The 23,167-nt window shown below is 42.6% G+C and overlaps 1 protein-coding gene across 4 annotated transcripts in view; it reads right to left on the bottom strand.

Moving 5' to 3' along the window:
• LOC122796606 (ubiquitin thioesterase otulin-like) overlaps positions 1 to 23,167 on the bottom strand; it is a 1,420,501-nt gene that overhangs the window by 1,197,899 nt on the left and 199,435 nt on the right. For 2 of the 4 annotated variants that reach the window (XM_044065212.1, XM_044065213.1), the window contains exon 2: positions 11,185 to 11,582. The exons of the other annotated variants lie outside the window; for them this stretch is intronic. In XM_044065212.1, the coding sequence (XP_043921147.1) occupies positions 11,185 to 11,372 (188 nt within the window). In that variant the 5' untranslated portion in view covers positions 11,373 to 11,582. The remainder of the gene's footprint in view (positions 1 to 11,184; positions 11,583 to 23,167) is intronic. 4 annotated transcript variants of the gene reach the window in all.

Genomic DNA, 23,167 nt, shown 5'->3' with positions numbered 1-23,167 from the left:
TATGGTAGTAATCACTTGTCACCACCCAGCTAATATTTATCAGCTACTCAAAGGTCCTTAAAAGGGTGTCCATTTATTACTGTGCAATACTGCTATCCAATTGGTAGTATAGCCCAGGGCTAAAGCTATTAGAGTGGCCTTGGACAGTTTTACCAAAGGCACGCAAGTACTCTTAAGAGCTTAAATTATCTCTACACAAACCAGCCACAGTTAAAAGGTTTTAAAATATTTAATAATAAATAATTAAAACCACAAGACAATACTTTCTACTATACAGTGCTAGTCAAAAGTTCAGAGATCACACAGAAATAATTAAAATAATTCAGTAGTACAGTTCTAACATCACAGAAAAACACTTAGTCTAATCTTTCTAGTTTCTAGCGATTCCTAAAAGAAAACACAAGTCTAAGATAACTTACTTAAAGAAAACTGGCAGAGTGCTATGAGTTGGATGATCACGACAAAAATGTTCAATGCCTTCTGAGTCTCTCTGTTTAAATTGAAACTGAGTTCTGATAAACATTACAACATTCTTCACCCTTCCTGGAGTTCCCAGGCTACACATTAACTACATTTACATTTTTAACTTTTCCCTTTTGTTATCTTGCAGCTGGTCAGGAGCAGAGCAATAAAAATAAATTTGCATGTTTAAATCTAGCAATTTAACACTTGGTTAAAACAACAGAAATAATTTCTTCATCTAGACCCCTTGGTACCACGGTCTACATCAAAGCGTCACCACATGCTTTACTTTGGTCAGTACAGTGCACTGTCACATTTATTTCCAGCCCCACATGCTAACAGTATTTCTTTACATTTAAGACAACAAGCCTGTAGTTTACATTCATATTTACAAATGACAGAATTATCTGCACAATTCTATCTGGCTAGGCTGGCAGCCTTCATCTATTTTTACCCCCTCTTCACATATCCGCCCCCCCCAGAGAACTCAAGCTAGTTTTTCAAGTGACCCTTGAGAAACGCTGCTCGAGACGGTTAGGTCTATCTGAGTGTACCTTTCCCCATTCCCTGTCTTGACAGGCCATCTCCATTGGCATTGCTACTCTCACTGCAGTGCTGCACTGACATATCATATGCTTGCAACCCTAGGCTCCATCTTAGCAACTTGGCATTTTGACGGCTGGCTCTGTTTAGCCATATTAGGGGGTTGTGATCTGTCATAACAGTGAATTTCCTTCCATACAGATAAGGCTGAAGTTTCTGCAGTGCCCACACTATGGCTAGACATTCCTTTTCTACAGCTGCATAGCATTCCTCCCTGGGTTGGAGTCTATGACTGAGATAAACCACTGGGTGCTCTTCCCCCTCTGAAGAAATCTGGCTAAGTACAGCCTCCACCCCATGGTTCGAAGCATCCATCTGCACAACAAATTATTTGCTGTAATCTGGACTGGCTAACAGAGGGGGTCCTCCCAAGGCTTCTTTAAGCTTCTGGAATGCCTGCTCACATGCTCGTGTCCACACTACCTTATCTGGCCTGTTCTTCCTTGTCAGGTCAGTGAGGGGAGCAGCTATGGTACTATAACTGGGGACGAACTTTCTGTGGTCCCCTGCTGTCCCTAAAAATGCCTTCACCTACTTTTTAGTAACAGGTGCAGGCCATGCCTGAATGGCTTCCACTGTGGCAGGTTCTGGCTTCATCTTACCACTCCCCACTCTATGTACTAGGTAGGATACCTCCGCCATACCCACCTGACATTTGCTCGGCTTAATGGTCAACCCTGCTCTCTGTAGTCTGCCTAGCACCTCCCTGACATGCTGAAGGTGCTCTGGCCAGGAATGACTGTAGATGGCAATATCATCTAGGTAAGCAAGGCCAAACCCTACGGCTCCTACTAGGATATGATCTACCAGCCACTGGAAAGTCGCTGGGGCATTCTTCATCACAAAGTGCATCTTTGTGAACTCATACAAGCCAAAAGGAGTCACAAAGGCTGACTTCTCTCTAGCACTGGGAGTCAAGGGCACCTGCCAGCAACCCTTGGTAAGATCAATGGTTGTAAGATACTTAGCCCCACCCAGCTGCTCTAGGGCCTCATCTGTTCTAGACATGGGGTAAGCATCCGACTTTGTGTGACTATTTAATTTCCTGTAGTCCACACAGAACCTGGTGATGCCATCCTTCTTTGGCACCAGCACCACTGGGGAGGCCCAGGGACTGTTGGACTCCTGAATCATCTCTAGTTCCAACATCTCCTGTACCTCCTCCCTCAGAGTCTGTTTGACTCTCTCAGGCAGCCTATAAGGGGCCTGCCTAATAGGCCTTTGTGGTCTTGTATCCACCTGGTGCTGCACCATGTGGTTGCACCCTGGTTTCCCAGTGAACATGTCCCCAAATTCCTGCAACACTGCTCGGATTTCTCAAACCTCGGTAGGAGATAGCTGCTGGGACATTGCTACCCCTTCCACCAAGGTGTCAGCCCGAGCCTCACTGAGGAGATCAGTCCACAGATTTCCCTCAGACTCCTCCTGCAATCCACTGCAAATGCTCAGCACAAGGGCCTCCCTATCATGGGTTAGGTTTCATCATGTTAACATGGTACAGTTTGTGCCCCTGCCATCTGCCTAGCAGTTCCACCATGTAGTTAACAGTTAGCTTTCTTACCATCTTGTAGGGTCCCTCCCAAGCTACTTGCAGCTTGTTGTGTCTGACAGGAATGACAACCATTACCTGCTGCCCCACAGCATACTCTCTAGCTTGAGCATTCCTGTCATACCACACCTTTTTCTGTTGTTGGACTTCTGCCAGGTTCTCCTGGGCCAAGCCCATGAGTTCCCTGAGCCTTGTCCTGAGGTTTAGGATGTTTGCGACAACTGACTCGTTCTGAGACTCACACTCACCTTTCCACTCATCTCGAATTAAATCTAGAGGTCCCCTCACCTTATGGCTATACAGCAAATCAAAGGGTGAAAAACCTGTGGATTCCTGGGGAACTTCTCTGTAAGCAAACAACAGATGGGGCAAATATTTGTCCCACTCCCTCTTAAACTGATCTGCAAATGCCCGTAGCATGGACTTGATTGTAGAGTTTAACCTCTCAACAAGACCATTAGTCTGGGGATGGTAGGGGTGGTTTTCATGTGCTTCACCCCACAGGACTTCCACAGACAAGCCAGCAGGTTTGACATGAAATTGACACCTCTGTCAGTCAGTATTTCTTTTGGGAAACCTGCCCTGCTGAAAATCTCTAACAAAGTATGCAGTGCCTTCTCTGCCTCAATGGAGGACAAACCCACTGCTTCGGGGTATGGTGTAGCATAATCCACTACCACTAGGATAAACTTTTTCTCTGTGGAACTTGGGGTACGCAGAGGACCTACAATATCCATAGCTACCCTCTGAAATAGCTCCTCAATCACAGACAAAGGCATCAAAGGAGCTCTCACCTTGTCTCCTGCCTCCCATACCTTCTGGCACTGCTCACAGGTCCTGCAGTACCCTGTTACATCTCTGGAAATTCCAGGTCAATAGAAGTTCAGCATAATATGCCTCTTTGTACGTTTTATGCCCATATGACCTGCAAAGGGAATATCATGGCCTATGGCTAGAAGCGCCAGACGGTAGGCTTTAGGCGCTACCAACTGCTGGTCTATCTCACCTTCTAGCTCTCCCTCAGGGGTCCACTCTCTGTATAGTAACTCTTTGTCCTAGTATACAGATTCTCCCTTTCCTTCAGAATCAGGTGCCTCCCTAGCTACCTGCCTCAGGCCTTGCAATGTAGAATCTAACAGCTGAGCCTGTCTCAACTCTCTCCTTGTAACCCTTCCTAGCTCCCCTTCCACAGGAAGTCTGGCATCCTCCGACAGTGGTGTCTCACTGTCAGCCTGGGTACTACTACTCACCTCTACCTTTGCAGTCAGTCTGTCCAAGGGGCCATCAGTACCCCAAGCAGCTGTGGCTCACCTTCAGTTTCACTGCTACAGCATAGCTCACTCCCTGAAGTAACCACCTCACCAGTCCTGGCTGCAAGTAAGCAGTCTGTCTGGGTCTCTCCCAGGCTACCAGACCCACATGCTTGTCTCCAAGCCTGACTGCGTGCAACTGCACAAGCACAGGGTAATGCACTATCAAAATCATTCCTATCAGGACATCTGCAGGTATATACTGGCAGATTCTGTTGTGGCAGTCTGTGCTGCCCACCATGGGTTCCTTTAGACCCATGAGGAGTACTGGGGGTCTCCTTGCTGTGCAGGGCTGCTCTGCTTGCCAGGTATAGGTCTCCCTTCTTCCTCAACTCATCTGAAGTAGCACATTGTCTATCAGCTAACCAGATCCTCATGTCCTCAGGCAAAGTGCTAAGGGCTTGTTCCCTCACCAAAAGATCTGCCAGCCCTTCAAAAGTGGTGACCTGACATCCACTCACCCACCTATGGAAATAAGTGCTCAGTTCAGCAACATATTCACACACACTTTCATCTGCCTTGCGTCTATGCTCACAAACCTTTTTCCTATACGTTTCAGCTGTTAGCTTAAACAGTTCTAAAAGACATTTCTTAACAGCAGTATAATCAAAACATGCAATGTCTGACATTTTAGATAAAACAGTTACAGCTTTACCATGGAGTAAGGGGTCCAGGAACCATACCCAGAGTCTTGGTCAACCTCATACTGTTTACATACCCACTCAAACATATGAATGAAACTATCAAAATTATACCCCTCTTTAAACTGCGGAAGAAATTTACTGACCTTTTGTGCTTCTGGGGTCCAGTTACTCACTTCCCCATTACCTCCATGACTCTGGCGAAGAGTCAGCATCTCCTTCTCATGCTGCCTCTGCCTCTCTTTTTCTTCAGTTTCTAGGTGTAGCAGTTTCTCTTTCTCCTAACTCTCTAGATGCCTCAGTCTCTCAGCTGCTTCTAATTCCACACACCTGGCCTGCAACTGACATCTATTTAGCTCCAGCTGGATTTTTAAGTCCACTGCAGAAAGGTGCCCATTCTCCGAGAGTATTACATCTCCACTGCCAGTCTGATTGTCCTCCTGGTTGCTGTTTTCTGATGCAGCTGTAACCAAGGCTTTAATCAGGTCTGCATTAGTCAGGTTTCCATGCACCAGTACCCTAACCTGGCACATCTCCTCCAGCTGGCTCCTTGTCAGCTTCTCTGCTGACATGCTGCCTGCTCACCCTGACTAACTAAGCTAACAAAAGAAATAAAACAATTGTGATCTGAACTCTGAGTATTCACTGCGTGGCTGTTTTAAAGTACAAAACACCTTCAAAGTTCACTGTACACAAGCTACAGGATTCACTCTACCCACACCACTACAAGCCAATTAGTATTTGCCAACTAATTAATATGTGATGTCGATATCTCACTGCTGCCAAACACAAATGAGAGGATATCCCAACCACTGCCACCATAAATGTGATGCCTGAGCCCTGGCCCAGCAATCAATGAGCCTCAATCCTCACCACTAAAACCAGACAGGGCATCTCATATGAGAGGAAAGGATAACAAATGCACATAGTAAAGTGCAACTTCCCTTAACAGCACATAGAGATCACAGTCAGTCCTGGGCTGGTCGCACCCTTGTTCTCCAGGTACCTAATAAGCCTCCCCACTGGCACAGCTATAGGGTCCAGATCTCAGCCAGCTGGGCAAGCTAAAATCTCCAGCACCTTCCCTGTCCAACCAGCGCTTCGTGTCCCTGCCCAAGTAGCTGACACACACACACTTTGAGATAAGCGTTTATACAACCACACAAGACACTTCTGGGGAAGGCTGGCACAGGTTCTCCAGCTGTGCCCCTTTTACCCAGACTATACGGTAGTAATCACTTGCCACCACCCAGCTAATATTTATCAGCTACTCAAAGGCCCTTAAAAGGGTGTCCAATTATTACTGTGCAATACTGATATCCAATTGGTAGTATAGCCCAGGGCTAAAGCTATTAGAGTGGCCTTGTATAGTTTTGCTTTATTGTTCAAACCAGTTTCGGCAGAACATGCCTTCATCAGTGAAAGAAAATAAACGTTACAAAGCCAAAAAGCGCATAAATATTTATATGCATCCCCAACCAATGGGAAACATGGTATGTCCCCGCTCCTGAGTGCTAATTACATATACATAAAATGACAACATAAAATAGAATGATACATAGCTATAGTAAGGGTTACTGAAAAAGATTTCTTGATAGTAATATATAATCATGTATATGAAAATATACATAAAATAATATCAGAGAGTTAAGCAAGGATCATGAGTATATACACATTAGTAATAAACTTATACATGAACATGGGACTAATGATATGCCATTGCAAAAAGTGAAAATACCAGGATCCATGTAGGAATTATAAAAATGAAAACTGTTGAAAACAGATAGCAACTCAATTGATATAAATATACATCATGTAATGAATATATAATTGTATCGATATAACATTAGAATGTGATAAAAATAGTATAGGTTTCAATAGTCCAATGATATAAAGAAACCAGATTCCGACTATGTTAAGAAAGTAAAAATGTTGACATATCAAAAAACAAGCCATAAGGTAGTATAACAAAATGCCAAATAACAAATCACATGAAAGTAAAAATGTACATAATATTCAAAAATAATAGTTGTGTAAACCACAAGTATAAAGAAACATACTGTATTAATGGTTGTAGAACAACCATAAAGAAATACAAAGGTATAAAAATACAAATATTAAATAAATAATATTCCATGGTTGTAACAAAGCTAAACATAGTAATGCCACCTAATCAACATTATAGGTAAGGTATGGCATAGATTCCACATAAAGGATTATTATTACAAATGGTCATTCAAACCTGGTGGAAATAACGCCCCCAGTGTGATGATCCAATATTTTTCTTTGTGGTTGAGAATACTATGCCATCCTTGTGAGTTGCTTCTGTCACCAATGATTTTATCAATGATCATAAAAGTAAATTGAGCATTTTGATGTTTTAATGTATGTCTGTATAGGGCATTGGTTTCTTTTTTTATTTTTGATGTCACTTCTATGTTCATTCATAAGGGTTCTGAGTGACCTGGAGATTTGGCCTACATAAAAAGCCGAACATTGGCAGGTAGCCATATAAACCACCCAGCTGCTGCTGCAATTTCCAAAGATTTTACATTCATACACTCTACTAGTGTTCTGGTTGATAAATTGTTTGAATATGCTAACTTGTTTGCAAGAACCACAATGACCACAGGGGAATGTGCCCAACAATACATCCCCAGACATAGTCATTTGTTTATGTATGGCTCCCCCACTTTCCTTGTGTTTAAAGTGAGAAAACAAAGAACCTAATGTTTTGCCTCTTCTGTATGTAAAATGACACTGTAATCCTAAAAGTGATCTGAGCTGGTCATTAGCCAAAAGAATGTTCCAATGTGTATTGATAATGCCTCTGATGGCATTGTGATTTCTGCCATAGGTGGTGACAAACCTGATAGTAGATTTTAAACATCTATCTTGTGGAAATTGACATATGGCGCAGATATTTAGATGATTGCTGGATGGTGTGGCGAGCAGATGCTACATACCTTGAGGAATTTGTCGATACCTCAATGGCAACATTTGGGGAATTGAGTTTACGGTTACATATAATCTACAAACCATCAATTTTTTGGATGTCACAGTCTCCAGAAATAGGGAGCACACCCTAAATACTAAGACATACCATAAATACCCCCAATATAACACTCTATTACATGCTTCTAGCATGCATCCATGCCACACCATCCGCAACATACCCAAGTCACAATTCATGCGTATCAAACGCATAAGCTCAACTCAACTAGACTATGAACGAGCCAGTTTAGATCTGTATCAGAGATTTGTAGACAGAGGGTACAAACAACAGGATATTGCTAGGGCATGGGAATGGTCTACCAATATTGACAGAGATATAATTATTACAATACAAAACACATGACAACAATCCTTCAAAATCTACTATCAGGTTTGTCACCACCTATGGCAGAAATCACAATGACATCAGAGGCATTATCAATACACATTGGAACATTCTTTTGGCTAATGACCAGCTCAGATCACTTTTAGGATCACAGTGTCATTTTACATACAGAAGAAGCAAAACATTAGGTTCTTTGTTTTCTCACTTTAAACACAAGGAAAGTGGGGGAGCCATACATAAACAAATGACTATGTCTGGGGATGTATTGTTGGGCACACTCCCCTGTGGTCACTGTGGTTCTTGCAAACAAGTTAGCAAATTCAAACAATTTACCAGCCAGAACACTAGTAGAATGTATGAATGTAAAATCTTTGGAAATTGCAGCAGCAGCTGGGTGGTTTATTTGGCTACTTGCCAATGTTCGGCTTTTTATGTAGGCCAAACCTCGAGGTCACTCAGAACCCGTATGAATGAACATAGAAGTGACATCAAAAATAAAAAAGAAACCAATGCCCTATACAGACATACATTAAAACATTAAAATGCTCAATTTACTTTTATGATCATTGATAAAATCATTGGTGACAGGAGCAACTCACAAGGATGGCATAGTATTCTCAACCACAAAGAAAAATATTGGATCATCACACTGGGTGTGTTATTTCCACCAGGTTTGAATGACCATTTGTAATAATAATCCTTTATGTGGAATCTATGCCATACCTTACCTATAATGTTGATTAGGTAGCATTACTATGTTTAGCTTTATTACAACCATGGAATATTATTTATTTAATATTTGTATTTTTATACCTTTGTATTTCTTTATGGTTGTTCTACAACCATTAATACAGTATGTTTCTTTATACTTGTGGTTTACACAACTATTATTTTTAAATATTATGCACATTTTTACTTTCATGTGATTTGTTATTTGGCATTTTGTTATACTACCTTATGGCTTGTTTTTTGATATGTCAACATTTTTACTTTCTTAACACTTAACATAGTCGGAATCTGTTTTTTTTATATCATTGGACTATTGAAACCTATACTATTTTTATCACATTCTAATGTTATATCGATACAATTATATATTCATTACATGATGTATATTTATATCAATTGAGATGATATCTGTTTTCAACAGTTTTCATTTTTATGATTCCTACATGGATCCTGGTATTTTCACTTTTTGCAATGGCATATCATTAGTCCCATGTTCATGTATAAGTTTATTACTAATGTGTATATACTCATGATCCTTGCTTAACTCTCTGATATTATTTTATGTATATTTTCATATACATGATTATATATTACTATCAAGAAATCTTTTTCAGTAACCCTTACTATAGCTATGTATCATTCTATTTTATGTTGTCATTCTATTTTATGTATATGTAATTAGCACTCAGGAGCGGGAACATACCATGTTTCCCATTGGTTGGGGATGCATATAAATATTTATGCGCTTTTTGGCTTTGTAACGTTGATTTTCTTTCACTGATGAAGGCATGTTCTGCCGAAACCGGTTTGAACAATAAAGCTATGCTTTTTGATTAGCTTGTTGGTGTGTTTTGGTTTCGACAGCTCCGGTTCACACATATGCTGGCCAACAGTTGTTTTATTGGTATTTTCAGGCCGTGCAGATCCTACGTGCGTAGCATAGTGTTCACTTGTATAGTTTTACCAAAGGCATGCAAGTACTCTTAAGAGGTTAAATTATCTCTACACAAACCAGCCACAGTTAACTACATTTACAGTTTAACATCTCCCTTTTGTTATCTTGCAGCTGGTCAGGAGCAGAGCAATAAAAATACATTTGCATGTTTAAATCTATCAATTTAACTCTTGGTTAAAACAATAGAAGGAATTTCTTCATCTAGACCCCTCAGCACCACTGTCTACATCAATGGGTCACAAAATGCTTTTACTGGGTCAGTAGAGTGCACTTATTTCCAGTTTCACATGTAACAGTATTTCTTTACATTTAAAGACAACACGCCTGTAGTTTACATTCATATTTACAAATGACAGAATTATCTGCACAATTCTATCTGGCTAGGCTGGCACCCTTCATCTATCTTTACCCACTCTTCACAGTGTCAACAAATGTTTTTCATTAAAATTCAAGATGCAGATTTTGGACCACAATCTGAGGCTCTTCTATGGGTAAATATGCAATATCATTCAATGAAAATTTCAAACCACTGCGGTGATGCAGGCACTATGTAAGGATTTCAGGCTCCCTTGTTTATACCGGAAGAAACTATGAACAAGAATAATGTGGCAGATCAATGCAAGTACACAAGCAGCGCACTCTATATTGTTGCTATGATGCCCACTTTTAAGTAACATTTAAAGATTTTGCCATTAAGCTTTAATTTTTGGGGGGTTTTCCCCTTAAAACTCAGCTCCCAACTTTGGCTTAACATCCATGTCTTACTCTCCTGACCCTTTCCTTGGTATTTCTAACTTTTTCCACTATAAATATTCCAAGCATGTTCTTCACTATTCTATTTCATTCTATCATTAGTGAAACTCATGCACTACCCCGCATCCCAAGCCCTAGAGGCAGTATTCGCTAAAGATTGACAGATTTGGGGGATGTACATGGCAGTACAGATTCTGTATTGCTGGAGCATTCAATGTATTTCAGAGGCATGCACAATTTTTTTCAACCTTTCTTCTGTCTCACTAGAAAATGTGAATACTATGGCATTTCAGCAACATGTCAAAAATCAGTTCTGCTAGTATACATAATGGTTAAGGTGCTTACCTCATAGACACAGGATACATGGCTTGATTCTTACCTTTGAAAGGGAAATTGAACAGGCTTAAAATGGCCCACAAAGGCAGCTAGCCTAGTATTTACCTATGCCCCTTACTTTTACCAACAGCTACAGTTGAGTCTGCTTCTAACATATTGGGAATCACATGATCATAAGTAACATTTCAAGCCATCTATCCATTTCACTATGATAAGAAATGCCCACATGGCTTTTAAATCTTGTCTCAAAGGGAGTTACTTCCCTTAAATATACAAACTTGTGATCCAGTTCAAGTCATAAGTATCAAGTAAGACAACACATATTTTATACCCTCAACTGGTACACTGACGTATTAGTACAGATTTAAAATAAACGCCCTTCTCCCCAAAAGTTGTTGCACTTTCTGCCACGGTGCCAGTACCAAAGTTCTATCCAAAATGGTGTTTATGCACAACCCCACACATAATGACTTCTATACCACTATAGTAGAAATTAAGTTGGTTACCTCTGTTTTTCCATGACTGTACCATTTCTAGTTTCTCTTTTTTGTCTTTGCTTATACCTTTCTGACTGAATGCTTGAGTTGGGTGAGGATGCAGAAATGCTTCTTCTGATTAGCCTTTTATCTTCCCCTACTTGTTTATGTGGACTCCATGAAGGAATGCAGCAGGCCTTACTTAAAGAACCTCCCATTACACCACTTAGTGGTATATATCGAATTGCATTTTATGACCTTTCTTCCACAATGGCAAGTAAGTTTAGCAGCTGTATCAGTCATTTAGGTCCTTGCACGTGTTTTCAAAGCAAGTACCAGTACAGGACACACAAAGAATCCATTCATAGTATATCTTAACAGGGTATCATTGCATGAAACTCAAGAACAATACCATACTGGAACAATTCCTAAAATATGAAAAGAATTGAGAATTAAAACTTAAGACCACTAACAGCCATCAGCTACAATAAATTTTTTATGTATCATTTTACTAAACTGTAAGACAATTCATTTAATATTCTCATCAATTCCAGACACCGTATAAGATACACTCCTGCCTCAAGTATGACTTCGGCAGCCTCAGCAGAGGCATAGAGGGATAAAGCTCTATGACCCAGGAAACCAGAGTTCAATTAGCGGCTCAGGCACTTGAAGGCAAGGCAGGGAAGATGGGAGGACACATCCTTGGGGGGGGGGGGACAGGGTTTAAAGCACACCTCTGGGGTTGATCCCTGGTTGGCGCCAGAAATGTGCAGGACGTGCTGCCCTGGCTGAGTCACACATGGAGGTATGGATGACACACTGCAAACCTACTACATGCCACCCCTTGAGTGCTATAAATCGCCATGGGGGTAGGAAATACAGCTTAAAGCAGGAAAGTCTCTTCAGCAGCAGTAGCAGTGTGACGCTGCTCCAGAAAGCCTTATTCTTCTCATTGGCCTTACAAATGGGTTGAAGTCAGTACTGTGGCAGCAAAGTCTTGTTTGTCTCATTGGCCTCATACATGAGCTGGAGTCAGTATGTGGCAGTAAGGAGGTTTGTAGACTCAGTGGACAAGGACAGACCCTGCAAGCAGCCAATGACCAGCTGCAGGGAGTTAAAAAAAAAAAACAGTACGACTTCAGTGATACACATATCCAAGGCTCTTGGTGATGTAAACATATACCCCTTATAACGTCATACTCTGCAGCCTGTATTCATCCCTTAAAAATCTGAATGATGATCTTCTACAGTTCTCAGGACTGCAACCTTTAATGAAGCAGCACAAAGTTAATCTTCCTAATGAGTACACAGCCTTGGCCACTACTCCTTAAGCCCAAGTTATTCAACATCATAAATAGCATGTCTGTAAGTTCAGGATCCTGGCAACATATGATGGCCCTTATTTACTTACAGGCAACAAACCAATAATCATCTACAACTCTGTTGTTGCACAAAGCCATAAAGTGAGATTTAAAAAAAAAAAAGAAAGGGGAGAACAAAAATCTTTCTTATCGGAAGAAAAATGTGCACATTTACTCATTGTCTGATTAGTCACTTAATCCAGTTCAGGACTGTAGGGCAGCCTGTTCTGGCATGCAATCATGCAATATATGTGTATACAATCACTCACACACAGCATGAAAGTCTACTGGCAATTTGAAGTGTTAACAATTCACCTACAGCAGGTATTTGTGATGGAGCGTCTTCTGCGTGGAGACATGCATTAATGGGCGTACCTTCATTGAAGGTTGTGTGGCAGAGCTGGCAACTCGGTACGTAAAAATCAACTGCCAATCATTAGCGGACTGGAGTTCCGCTGTGGCGACCCCTAACTGGGAAAAGCCGAATGACACAACAACAAAGAAACAGAAGCACCTAACAAAAACTGCCATGAACACAAAGAGAATGTACAATTACCATACAGAAGGCACCTTATTGGAGAACTGAATTGGAGGACCTAGCCCTGTTAGGCAGTAATGCTAGCTAGTGCACCACTGTGTTGCCTATGAAAAACAATGAACTGCTCATATCAGGGGTAAAAAACACTGGCTTTGTTACAAAAAGAAATGAAAAATAAAAAAACACCTTCAAAGCAAAGTTAAATTAAGACAAAGGACTTCAGGATCACCATTTATATATTATGCTTGATATTGTGGCAAACAAAAGATACAAGACAGTTAAACAAGTTACCTTCCAGAAGCATTATTTAGTGTATGGAGCCCAAGGTTACACTCCAAATTTGGGAAAAGACAATTTTATTAATCTCCTTTCAGCACTATTAAGGTCTAGTCTCACATGAGCACAACAGTAGCCACCACAAAACAGCTGCCGATACATTTCATGACTTTAAAAGCTATTATAAACTTTTCTGTCTCACATACATAAAAAAGAAGTATTGCAGACTGAAATATCTAACAGCTTTTAAAGTTGTCCATTTATATATAGGCACTTCTCTTCTGCAGCTGGCTGACTGTTCTAAGTGCTTTCAGCCTTCAAAGCTATAAAACACCTCATACGCCTACATTTTTTCTATAACTGGTTGGAGATGGAGCAGATAAAGCTTTATGCACTAAAAAGAAAGTACAGTTGTGTACACTTACCATAAATGTAGACGTTTGAGTACATTCACTGTTGCAGTCATCACTTGTGGTTTATCCCTGCTGGGTAGCCCTAGGCTGGCCTGAATACCAGAGTAAAGAATTTCCCTCCTGCATCAGCTGTCTAGGTGCAGGGACTGATGTCAGGTCGTCAGGTTTATAAAAGGAGACAGTCAACGTAATTACATCCATTTTTCTTGTCCCCAACAGGTATGAGCCCCAAAAAGGAGGAAATATGGGGAAGGTGGGAGGGAAACAGGACTGCAACAGTGAATACACTCAAACATCTACATTTATGGTAAGTGTACACAACTGTGCTATGTTCTTCATGTTTCACTGTTGCAGTAATCACTTGTGGGAGGATTCCCAAAGCTGAGAAGGAAGGGTGGAGGAAGGAATATAGGAGTAAGAGGTAAGCAGCCCATTAAGGGGATGCTAGCAAGCCATGCAAAACTGCAGATGCAAAGGTTGCTCTTGTCTTGGAGAATGTAGCCAGCTGGTAGTGCTTGGTGAATGTGTGGATGGATGTCCAGGTGGCAGCTACAAAAATTCTCTAGTAGGAACCCCTCTCAAGAAAGCAGTGGAAGTAGAAGTTGCTCTAGTGGAATGAGATCTGATAGATTTGGGAGGACTCTTTCCATGAAAGGAGTAGCGGAAAATGGTGCAATGAGAGATCAATTTAGAAATGGTCTGTTTGGAAATGGGTTTCCCCTCTGCCCCAGGAGTGAAGGAAACCAGAAGCTGGTCAGATTTCTTGACTGCTTTGGTCCTATACAGGTAATATCTCAATTGTCTGTGTACGTCAAGGGTATGCAAAATGCTTTCCCCTTTATTTTGGGGATTGGGAAAGAAGGCAGGGAGATGGATGTCTTGGTTGAGGGTAACGTCCGAGACTACTTTAGGCATAAAGAAGGGGCTGGTCCTGACAGACACCCTGTCAGCATGGAAGATAATGGGCTGAGTGGCCATAAGGACCTGGAGTTCAGAAACTCTCCTGGCTGAGGTGATGGCCAGCAAGAATACAGTTTTCCAAGACAGGTACTTTAGGTCAGCTGAAGCAGCTGGCTCAGAGGGAGGTAAGGTTAATTTTTTCAGGACAAAATTAAGATCCCATGCTGGAGCAGGTGGTCTTCTGTGTGGTCTAATGTGTGCCACCCCCCTAAGGAACATTTTTAACAAATGTTGTGAGAAAATAGGTGGATCTGACTGGACAAAGGCAGAAATAGTCAAGGCATGTATCTTGGTGGAAGAGTAAGACAGTCCCTGTTCTAAGAGCTCTGCTAGGTAGTCCAGAATCAAAGGTAAAGTGGCATGGGAGCTGCTGACTGCCTTGCTGTGGCACCAGGTACTAAATCTTTTCCATTTGGCTGAGTACGATTTCCTGGTGTTGGGTTTTCAGGCCTCCTTGATTATGATAGTGTCAACTGCTTTTTGGGAATCAGCCATGCGGATAGCTTGATGGTGGGAAGGTTTGGGTGAAGTATTGTCCCTTTCTCCTAAGATAGAAGGGTTTTTGAGAGGGGCAGGTTTATGGGAGGCTGTATGGCCAGGCTGAGGAGCAAGAGGTACCAGTACTGTCTGGGTCAGTCTGGAGCAATGAGAATAACCTTTGGTCCTTCCTCCCTGATCTTGAGGAGTACCCCATGGGATCAGGGGTAAGGGGGGGGTGTAAACAAACAGGTTTCTCCAGTGGAAGGATAGGGCATCCACCCTCCATGCTTCTGGATGGAACTCTCTGGAGCAGAACTTGGGTAGCTGGTGGTTTTCTGGGGTTGCAAATAGATCTAGGTCTGGGCTCCCCCAATTCTGTGTGATGTTGAGGGAGGTCACCCTTTGCAGTTGTCACTCATGGGGGTCCAGGAGGCTTCTGCTTAGCTGGTCTGCCCGGGTGTTTTGTTTCCCTGGGATACAATGAGCTGTCAGGTGCAGTCTCAGATTTTAGGCTGACTGCCAGATTTGCATAGTTAGGAGACATGGGGGTAAGAATGAGTTCCTCTCTGCTTGTTGATGTACAACATTACTGTTGTATTATCTGTCCTGATTAGCAGCACTCCTGCTGTCAGGTGCTCTTTAAAGGCTAGAATTGCCAGGTGCACCGCCAACATCTTTTTAAGTTGATATGGAGGCCCTGAACCTCTTGTTCCGAAATGTCCTGAGTGCACATAATCCCTAGGTGTGCACCCCAGGCTGGGTCTGAGGCATCTGTAGTGATGGTCTGGCCTCTGTGGTGGAATGATAAAGGGTTGGCCCGTGTTTAGGGAACATGCCTCTGCCCACCATAAGTGCTCCTTCTTTCAGCAAGGAATCAGGGGTAGCTGGTGTTCTAGTGACTGTGAGTGCTGGCACCAAAGGTTCCTGAGGTACCATTGTAGTTTTCCTCATGTGTAGTCTGGCTAGGGGTACCAGCAGAATGCAGGACGCCATGCACCCCAGCACTTGCAGGAATTTCCTTGCTGTGAGGTGGGTCTTGTGGGCCAGCTGAGTGAAGTATGAATGGAGGAACCTCTGCTTCTCCTGAGTTAGAGAGGTTGTTTGAGTAGTTGTGTCCAGCAGAGTTTCCAGGAAGGTTAATCTTCTTGTGGGTAGGAATTGGGACTTCTCTTGGTTGATAGTGATGCCCAGGATAGGAGAGTTTGAACAAAGGTGAGGTCCTGCAGGAGTTCTTCCTTGGTGTCTGCCTGAATGAGGCAGCCGTCCAGGTAGGGGTAAATCTGAATGCCCTTCTGTCTTTAAAAGGCAATGACAGGAGCCAGGCACTTAGCAAAGACTCTAGGAGCAGTGGATAAGCCAAAGGGCAGAGCAGAGAACTGAAAGTGTTGTGAGCCTGCCCTGAAGCACAGGAAACTCCTGTAGGACTTCCTTATGGGAATATGGAAGTAGGCATCCTTCAGATCTAGGGTCACTAGCCAAGCTTGTAGCATTAACATGGGTAAGAGTTTGTGTAAAGTCAGCATTTTGAATTTTGCTACCTGGAGCGACAGATTCAGAGTGGATAGGTCTAAAATGGGGTGCCAGGTGCCCTCCTTTCTGTGTACCAGGAACAGTCCTGAATAAAACCCTTTTCTTGCATGTTCCTGTGGTACAGGTTCCACAGCGCCTTGGCCATAAAGCTTTTGTATTTGACAGATGGCTTCTGCCCTCTGATTTGCTGGTACAACTGGGAATCCTGAATGTCTGGGTCTTTCTTTGAAAGAGAATCTCTACCTGCTGGTACTAATTTTTAGGACCCATAGATCTGAGGTGATAGCCTGCCAATTCTGTAGGAAGAGGGAAAGTCTTCCTCCTAGTCTCTCTTGGGGTTGGTGGGGCAGAGGGGGAGCAGAGTCACTGACAGTCCTTGAAGAAGGGAGGGGGCTTAGTACTCCCCTGCCTAGGTGCTGCAGTGATCCATTGTCTGGTTCTCTGTTGGGCTTGTGACTGGTGTCTGGTAGGTCTGTCCCTGCATGGTTTTGTCTGGACAGGTTTTGTTCGAGTAGGAAAGGACCAATGCTTTGTGGGGAAATTCCTGCTGAACCTGGGAGGCTGAACCTGCAAGAAATCCTTTACAGTCTGCATTGACATGGCCTTGTCTTCCATTTTCTTGATAACCTTCTCAGCTCTGGGGCCAAACAGCTGGTCCTTATCCAGAGGGGCATCTAACAATTTGGACTTAACCTGGTCAGGCAAAGGCTGTTCCCTTAACCAGGCATGCCTTCCGATTACACAGCCAGTGGCTGTGGCCCTGCTGGAAGCCTCCAAGGCATCAAAATCACAATGCAGGGAATGTTTGGCTACCTGGGAGCTGGACTTTATAAAATCCGTTAGTTCCCTGGTAGTGGTGCTGTCTGGTAGGGTAGAAATTTTCTATTTTAGTAATTCCAGTACATTTTGCTGGTATTTCAGCATATGGAATTAACAATTCAGGGCCCAACGGCTAGGATAGCTGAAGTACAGGCTTTTTTGCCTAATCTGTCCAAGGTCCTGCTCTCTTTCTCAGCTGGGATGGGATTTTTAGAGGAACTAGCTCTAGCCCCCTTAGGACCCTGCATAATGACCCCTAGGTCAGCTGTTAGATTTTTGAAAAGATACTTGTGGATGTCTTGCACCCTATGATATCTGTCTGGCTTCCTGGGGGTAGGTGGGAGAGAGTCAGGGGTGAGTGAAGACACCAGAAAGACATCTTCCACCACATCCTGGATAGGGGGAATAGCCAGAGGTTTATGTTGAGGCAGGTCAAGGAACTCTCACAGTCTTTTCTTAGATTGAGGGTAATCCTGAACCTCCCAGTGGAAATGTTCTCTGAGGGAATTTAAAGATTCCCCAAAAGAGAGGTCCTCAGGATGGACAGCAGCAGGAACAGGGTCTTCAGGATCAGAATGCTCAAAACCTGCAAATGTCTGCTCTTCATTGTCAGAGTCTTCTAGTCCTTATTCTTCTGAGTCCTAGTCCGAAAGAACCTCAGGTGAACTGTCCCTCTTCCTTTTAGCTGAGCTGACTTGGGTAGGTTGGCTTCCTCTAATTAAAGTGATTAAATCCTCTGCCATTCTAAGCAGCTGCTGTGACTGCATAGCAGGCTGGGAGGAAGGTAGTCAGTGACTGGGTCCCTGTGATGGGGTCTTTTTAGGGGTAGTCTTGGTCTTGGGCCTAGATGATTCAGAGGCCTTATACAAGATTAGCTTAATTGGCAGTGTGGTCATCTGTTTCTGCCTGGTGACGGTCGTCGGTTCTGTCTCTGAGGAAGCCAGTGCCTGCGAAGCAGCTCCGGACCCAAATGTATGACTGAAGGCCAACGTTCTGGCAGGAGAAGATGGAGCCGGCGGTGTATCAGACTCCCAAAGGGTCTTGGTAGAGGCCTGCAATAGCTGCCGTCAGGGGCTGTGAAGGTGCCTCATTAAGTTCAGCAACTGACGTAAAAAGAAGGCTGGTTGGATTTGAACCAAAGTCATCCACGGGCCTAGCTTTTTGAGGCCTTTCCTTTTCCTTATCTTTCTTTTTCCTAGGTAATTCCACAACCTAACCGAATGATGCCAAACTGCGATAAGACAAAGAATCGCCGATGTGTCAAGCTACAACTTCAGCTCTACTTCTAACAGTTCTAGCATTAAACAGGGCAGAGAACCGACATCCAGGGATGTTATGGTGAGGGTCTAGGCAGGTGATGCTGTAGGAATGAAAGTCTCAGTGTGGGATCTGTTTTCTACAACTGAGACAGTTACTGACTTTCTCTGACATCGGATAACAGCAAGAAAAGGTTCCCAAATGGGGTACTTAACTTTAGATGGTTTCTCCCTCACTCTGGCAACGGCCAACCGACGCACTCATGAAACTGCTTCTGCTTCAGCCTCCACAGCAAAAAAGACTGATGTAATGATGTCGGCTGTCTCCTTTTATAGCCCTGATGACCTGATGTCAGTTTCTGCACCTAGACAGCCAACACAGGAGGGAAAGTCTTTCCTCTGGTATTCGGGCTGGCCGAGGGCTACCCAGAAGGGATAACCTATAACTGATGACTGCAATAGCAAAACGTGAAGAACATCTAAAACTGGGTCTCTGTGATCATAACTATATGTTCTTAACATGGATTTCTCAAAGTTGGTTATGATCAGCAACCCGATCATACTTTTCTTTGTAGTGCATGGACTAGCATTGTCCTTGCTACATAAGGAAATCAATCACTTTACTCTCTGGATATGGTTCACTGTTTAAAGCTGCTAACTGCTTTTGTGGTGTAATGAATAAGAAAGCTAAAGCTGACCTTGCCATGTGCTAAACAGGTTGAAAAGAATTTATGATATTATCTTAATGTTAAGCACAATAACACAGGAATCTGGAACAAAGACAGCAGACATGGAAAAACATGCTTCTTTTACATCAACAAATGCAATTTAATACAACTTAAAACTGTCTTGGGCTATTAACTTTCCAAGCAAAATACCAACATTTTAAAATATTTCTAATTCTGCAAACTTTCTTTTTATCTTTATTTTATTCCCAGTTCTCAAGCTAACAAATAACATTTTAAATTAAATAGGACAATTTAAGTTTTTTCACACAAAGTAGTCACTTATTAAAGTATGACAATACATAGCTATGGTATAGGGGTTAAGAGGTAACTAAAATTACCCGATACTTCATACTCAAAATTATCTAGCAATCTCTTGAAGCAGTAAGTGTAGTTAAAGCAACTATCTTCCTTTATATCTGTGCCAGTATACCAATTAATAGGTAATACAAGCAATAGTGCCAGTCTCCTTGTGGTCACTGGCATAAAAGTTCAAAGTAGTTTTACTGGAAGCACAACCAGATATCAGCTTGATCTCAGACCAGTCATAAAACAAACAGTGATTCTGCATGCTCCACAATTTCTTTGAATGAGGATCATGATAAAACAAAGAAAATATAAAAAAAAATTCAATCCATCAAGGCATTTTTTCCATGTTAACAAAGAAGGCCTGTGAGGAAGTGTGTGCACATGTGAAGATACAGTAATAGAAGGCATTTTATCAGTTCCCAGATTTATGGTTCAGTCGTGTGGTTTAACAACTGAGTGTAAAATCTGTGTTCCTCCTCAAGCCTCCGGTTTCCTCCTCCACTACCAAAAATAAGCTGACTGACTAGCTATAGTAAAGCTGTCCATATATGCACTGTAGTTGCACTTTTGCTTGCAGTACATGTTTAGCCTGAAAACAGTCTGTGAAGAACCTTATCTGGCTAACAAGGAAAAAAAAAAACTATCTGTGTGTGTGTGTGTGTGTGTGTGTGTGTGTGTGTGTGTGTGTGTGTGTGTGTGTGTGTGTGTGTGTGTGTGTGTGTATCTTGGTGGATGCAAGGAGTATATTCTTATCTTAAATATACATATGTATATATATGTATAAGTGTGTATATACATATATATATATATATATATATATATATATATATATATATATATATATGGATCTCGTACTAGTGACCGAAATCTCAAAGAACCGAAAAGTACAGTTTTGTACCTACCATAAATGTAGATGTCCGATAGACATGCAACTGCAGTCATAACATGTGGGTTGTCCTGCCTCGGGCAGCCCTCGGTCGGCCGGATTCCAAAGTCTGGGTCAGACGTCGGCTGATGTCGCATTTCTCTCCGACATCAGAGCGGCTGGAGTACATAAGCATCAGCCGACGCCATTTTCTTCAGTGTTTCTTGCCCCAGATGCCAGGTGCCCCCCAAGGAAGGCTGTAATCAAATTGGAAGACAAAAAACAGGATTCCAGGCAAATAAATGAGCAGTAAAACAAATACACCATAACTGATATCCCCAGCTAAGAGTAACAGGGATAGGAGAGGACCCTATGCAGGCATAGAGGGGACTGGAGGGAGGGAAAATCCGACTGCAGTTGCATGTCTATCGGACATCTACATTTATGGTAGGTACAAAACTGTACTATGTCCTTCAAGAATGCAACTGCAGTCATAACATGTGGGTAGAATACCATAGCTTAGCTGGGGGAGGAGGAATGCTCTAGGAAAAAGATGGTGTGGCAATCAAACCATGCAGGAATGCCGAAGCAAAGCCTGCTCTGGATCTGGAGTATAGAGGGAGATTGTAGTGTTTGGAGAATGTATGCACGGAGCTCCATGTGGCAGCTTCCAGAATGTTCTTAGTAGGCACCCCTCTTAAGAATGCTGTAGAGGTGGCTGTAGCTCTGGTGGAATGTGGTCTGACATTGGCTGGAACAGTCTTTCCATGAAAGGAATAACAGAATTTGATGCAATGTCCAATCCATTTTGAAATAGTCTGTTTTGAAATTGCTTTTCCTTGAACTGCAGGGGCGTAGGCTACAAAAAGTTGTTCAGACTTCCTACTGGCCTTGGTTCTGTCCAGGTAGTATCGAAGTTGTCTGTGGATGTCCAAGGTATGCAACAGTCTTTCCCCCCTATTCTCAGGATTGGGGAAGAAAACAGGGAGATGAATGGCTTGATTTAAAGAAATCCTAGATACCACCTTTGGCATAAAAGTAGGGTTGGTCCTTAATGAAACCCTGTCTCTGTGAAAAATTATGAATGGTGGTATTGCCATTAGGGCCTGTAGTTCCGAAACCCTTCTTGCTGAGGTAATTGCCAACAGGAAAGCTGTCTTCCATGAGAGAAATTGCAAGTCAACTGAAGCTGCTGGTTCAAATGGAGGTAGAGTCAGTTTTTCTAGGACAAAATTGAGGTCCCAGGCTGGCACTGGGGCCTTTCTTGGTGGCTTAATGTTCTTGATTCCCCTGAGAAATTGCCTTAGCAAAGGGTGTGAAAAAACAGGAGGATCAGTGTTATATCTAGCTGAAATAGCTGATGCATGTATCTTTATGGAAAAATATGAGAGGCCGTCCTTTAGCATATCTGCCAAATATTCCAAGATGAGTGAGATGTTCAACAATGATGCATCATGTCCCTTGGTGGTATTTCAATTGCTGAATCTTTTCCATTTTGCTAAGTAAACCTTTCTGGTGGATGGTCTTTGAGCCTCTGTTAGTATCCTCTGAACTTCCTTGGAGAGAGATAGGTTGAGGTTATTTATGGGATCTCCCAGGCTGTTAGCTGCAGTGTCTGAAGGTTTGGATGCACTGTTTCGAAGTTGTGTTGGGTCAAAAGAAGAGGCCATTGGGGAAGGGCCCACCTCCTGGTGTGACATATGCTCCGTAGTAGTGGATACCAGTGTTGTCTTGGCCAATCCGGAGCTATTATGATTCCATTGGGTCTCTCTGCTTTGATCTTTAGTAATACTGAGGTCATCAGTGGCAGAGGTGGGAATGCATAGATTGTTAGGAAGTTCCAGTTGAATAAGAGAGCATCTATTTTCCAAGCTTTTGGATGGTATGTCCTTGTGCAGAACTTTTGTAGAAGGTGGTTGAGGTGAGAGGCAAATAGGTCTACTTCTGGCCTGCCCCATATCGAAGTGAGTTGTGTGAAGACCTTCGGATGTAACCTCCACTCGTGTGGATCTGTGAAATTCCTGCTTAGGCTGTCCGCCAACACATTGTCTTTGCCTGGAACAAACTGGGATTGTAACTGGATGTTTAAGCTCAGTGATTTTTCCCAAAGATGCATTGTCAGTCTGCAAAGGGGGTAAGAGTGGGTGCCCCCTTGCTTGTTTATATACCACATCACAGTGGTGTTGTCTGTCTGTATCAGTAAATGGCCTTGCTGAAGTTGGTGTTGAAAGGCCTCGATGGCATGCATTACTGCCAGCATTTCCTTTTGGTTTATATGCAGATGTGTTTCCTTTGGAGACCATTGTCCTTGTATACACTTTCCTTCCATGTGCGCCCCCCATCCAAGGTCTGAGGCATCTGTGGTCACGGTCTGTGTTATCTGTGGTTTTTTGAATAACATACCTGTATTTGCCTGGCTCACCGAGGCCCACCATAGGAATTCCTTTTGTAGGCATGCAATGAGCGGTATGGTTGTCT

The sequence above is a fragment of the Protopterus annectens genome, chromosome 3.part0, assembly GCF_019279795.1.
Source record: "Protopterus annectens isolate FY-2018-M chromosome 3.part0, PAN1.0, whole genome shotgun sequence".
In the NCBI taxonomy this organism is placed as follows: domain Eukaryota; kingdom Metazoa; phylum Chordata; order Ceratodontiformes; family Protopteridae; genus Protopterus; species Protopterus annectens.
The sequence above is the reverse complement of the archived record's forward strand: the minus strand, read 5'-3'. Positions and strand labels throughout refer to the sequence as shown.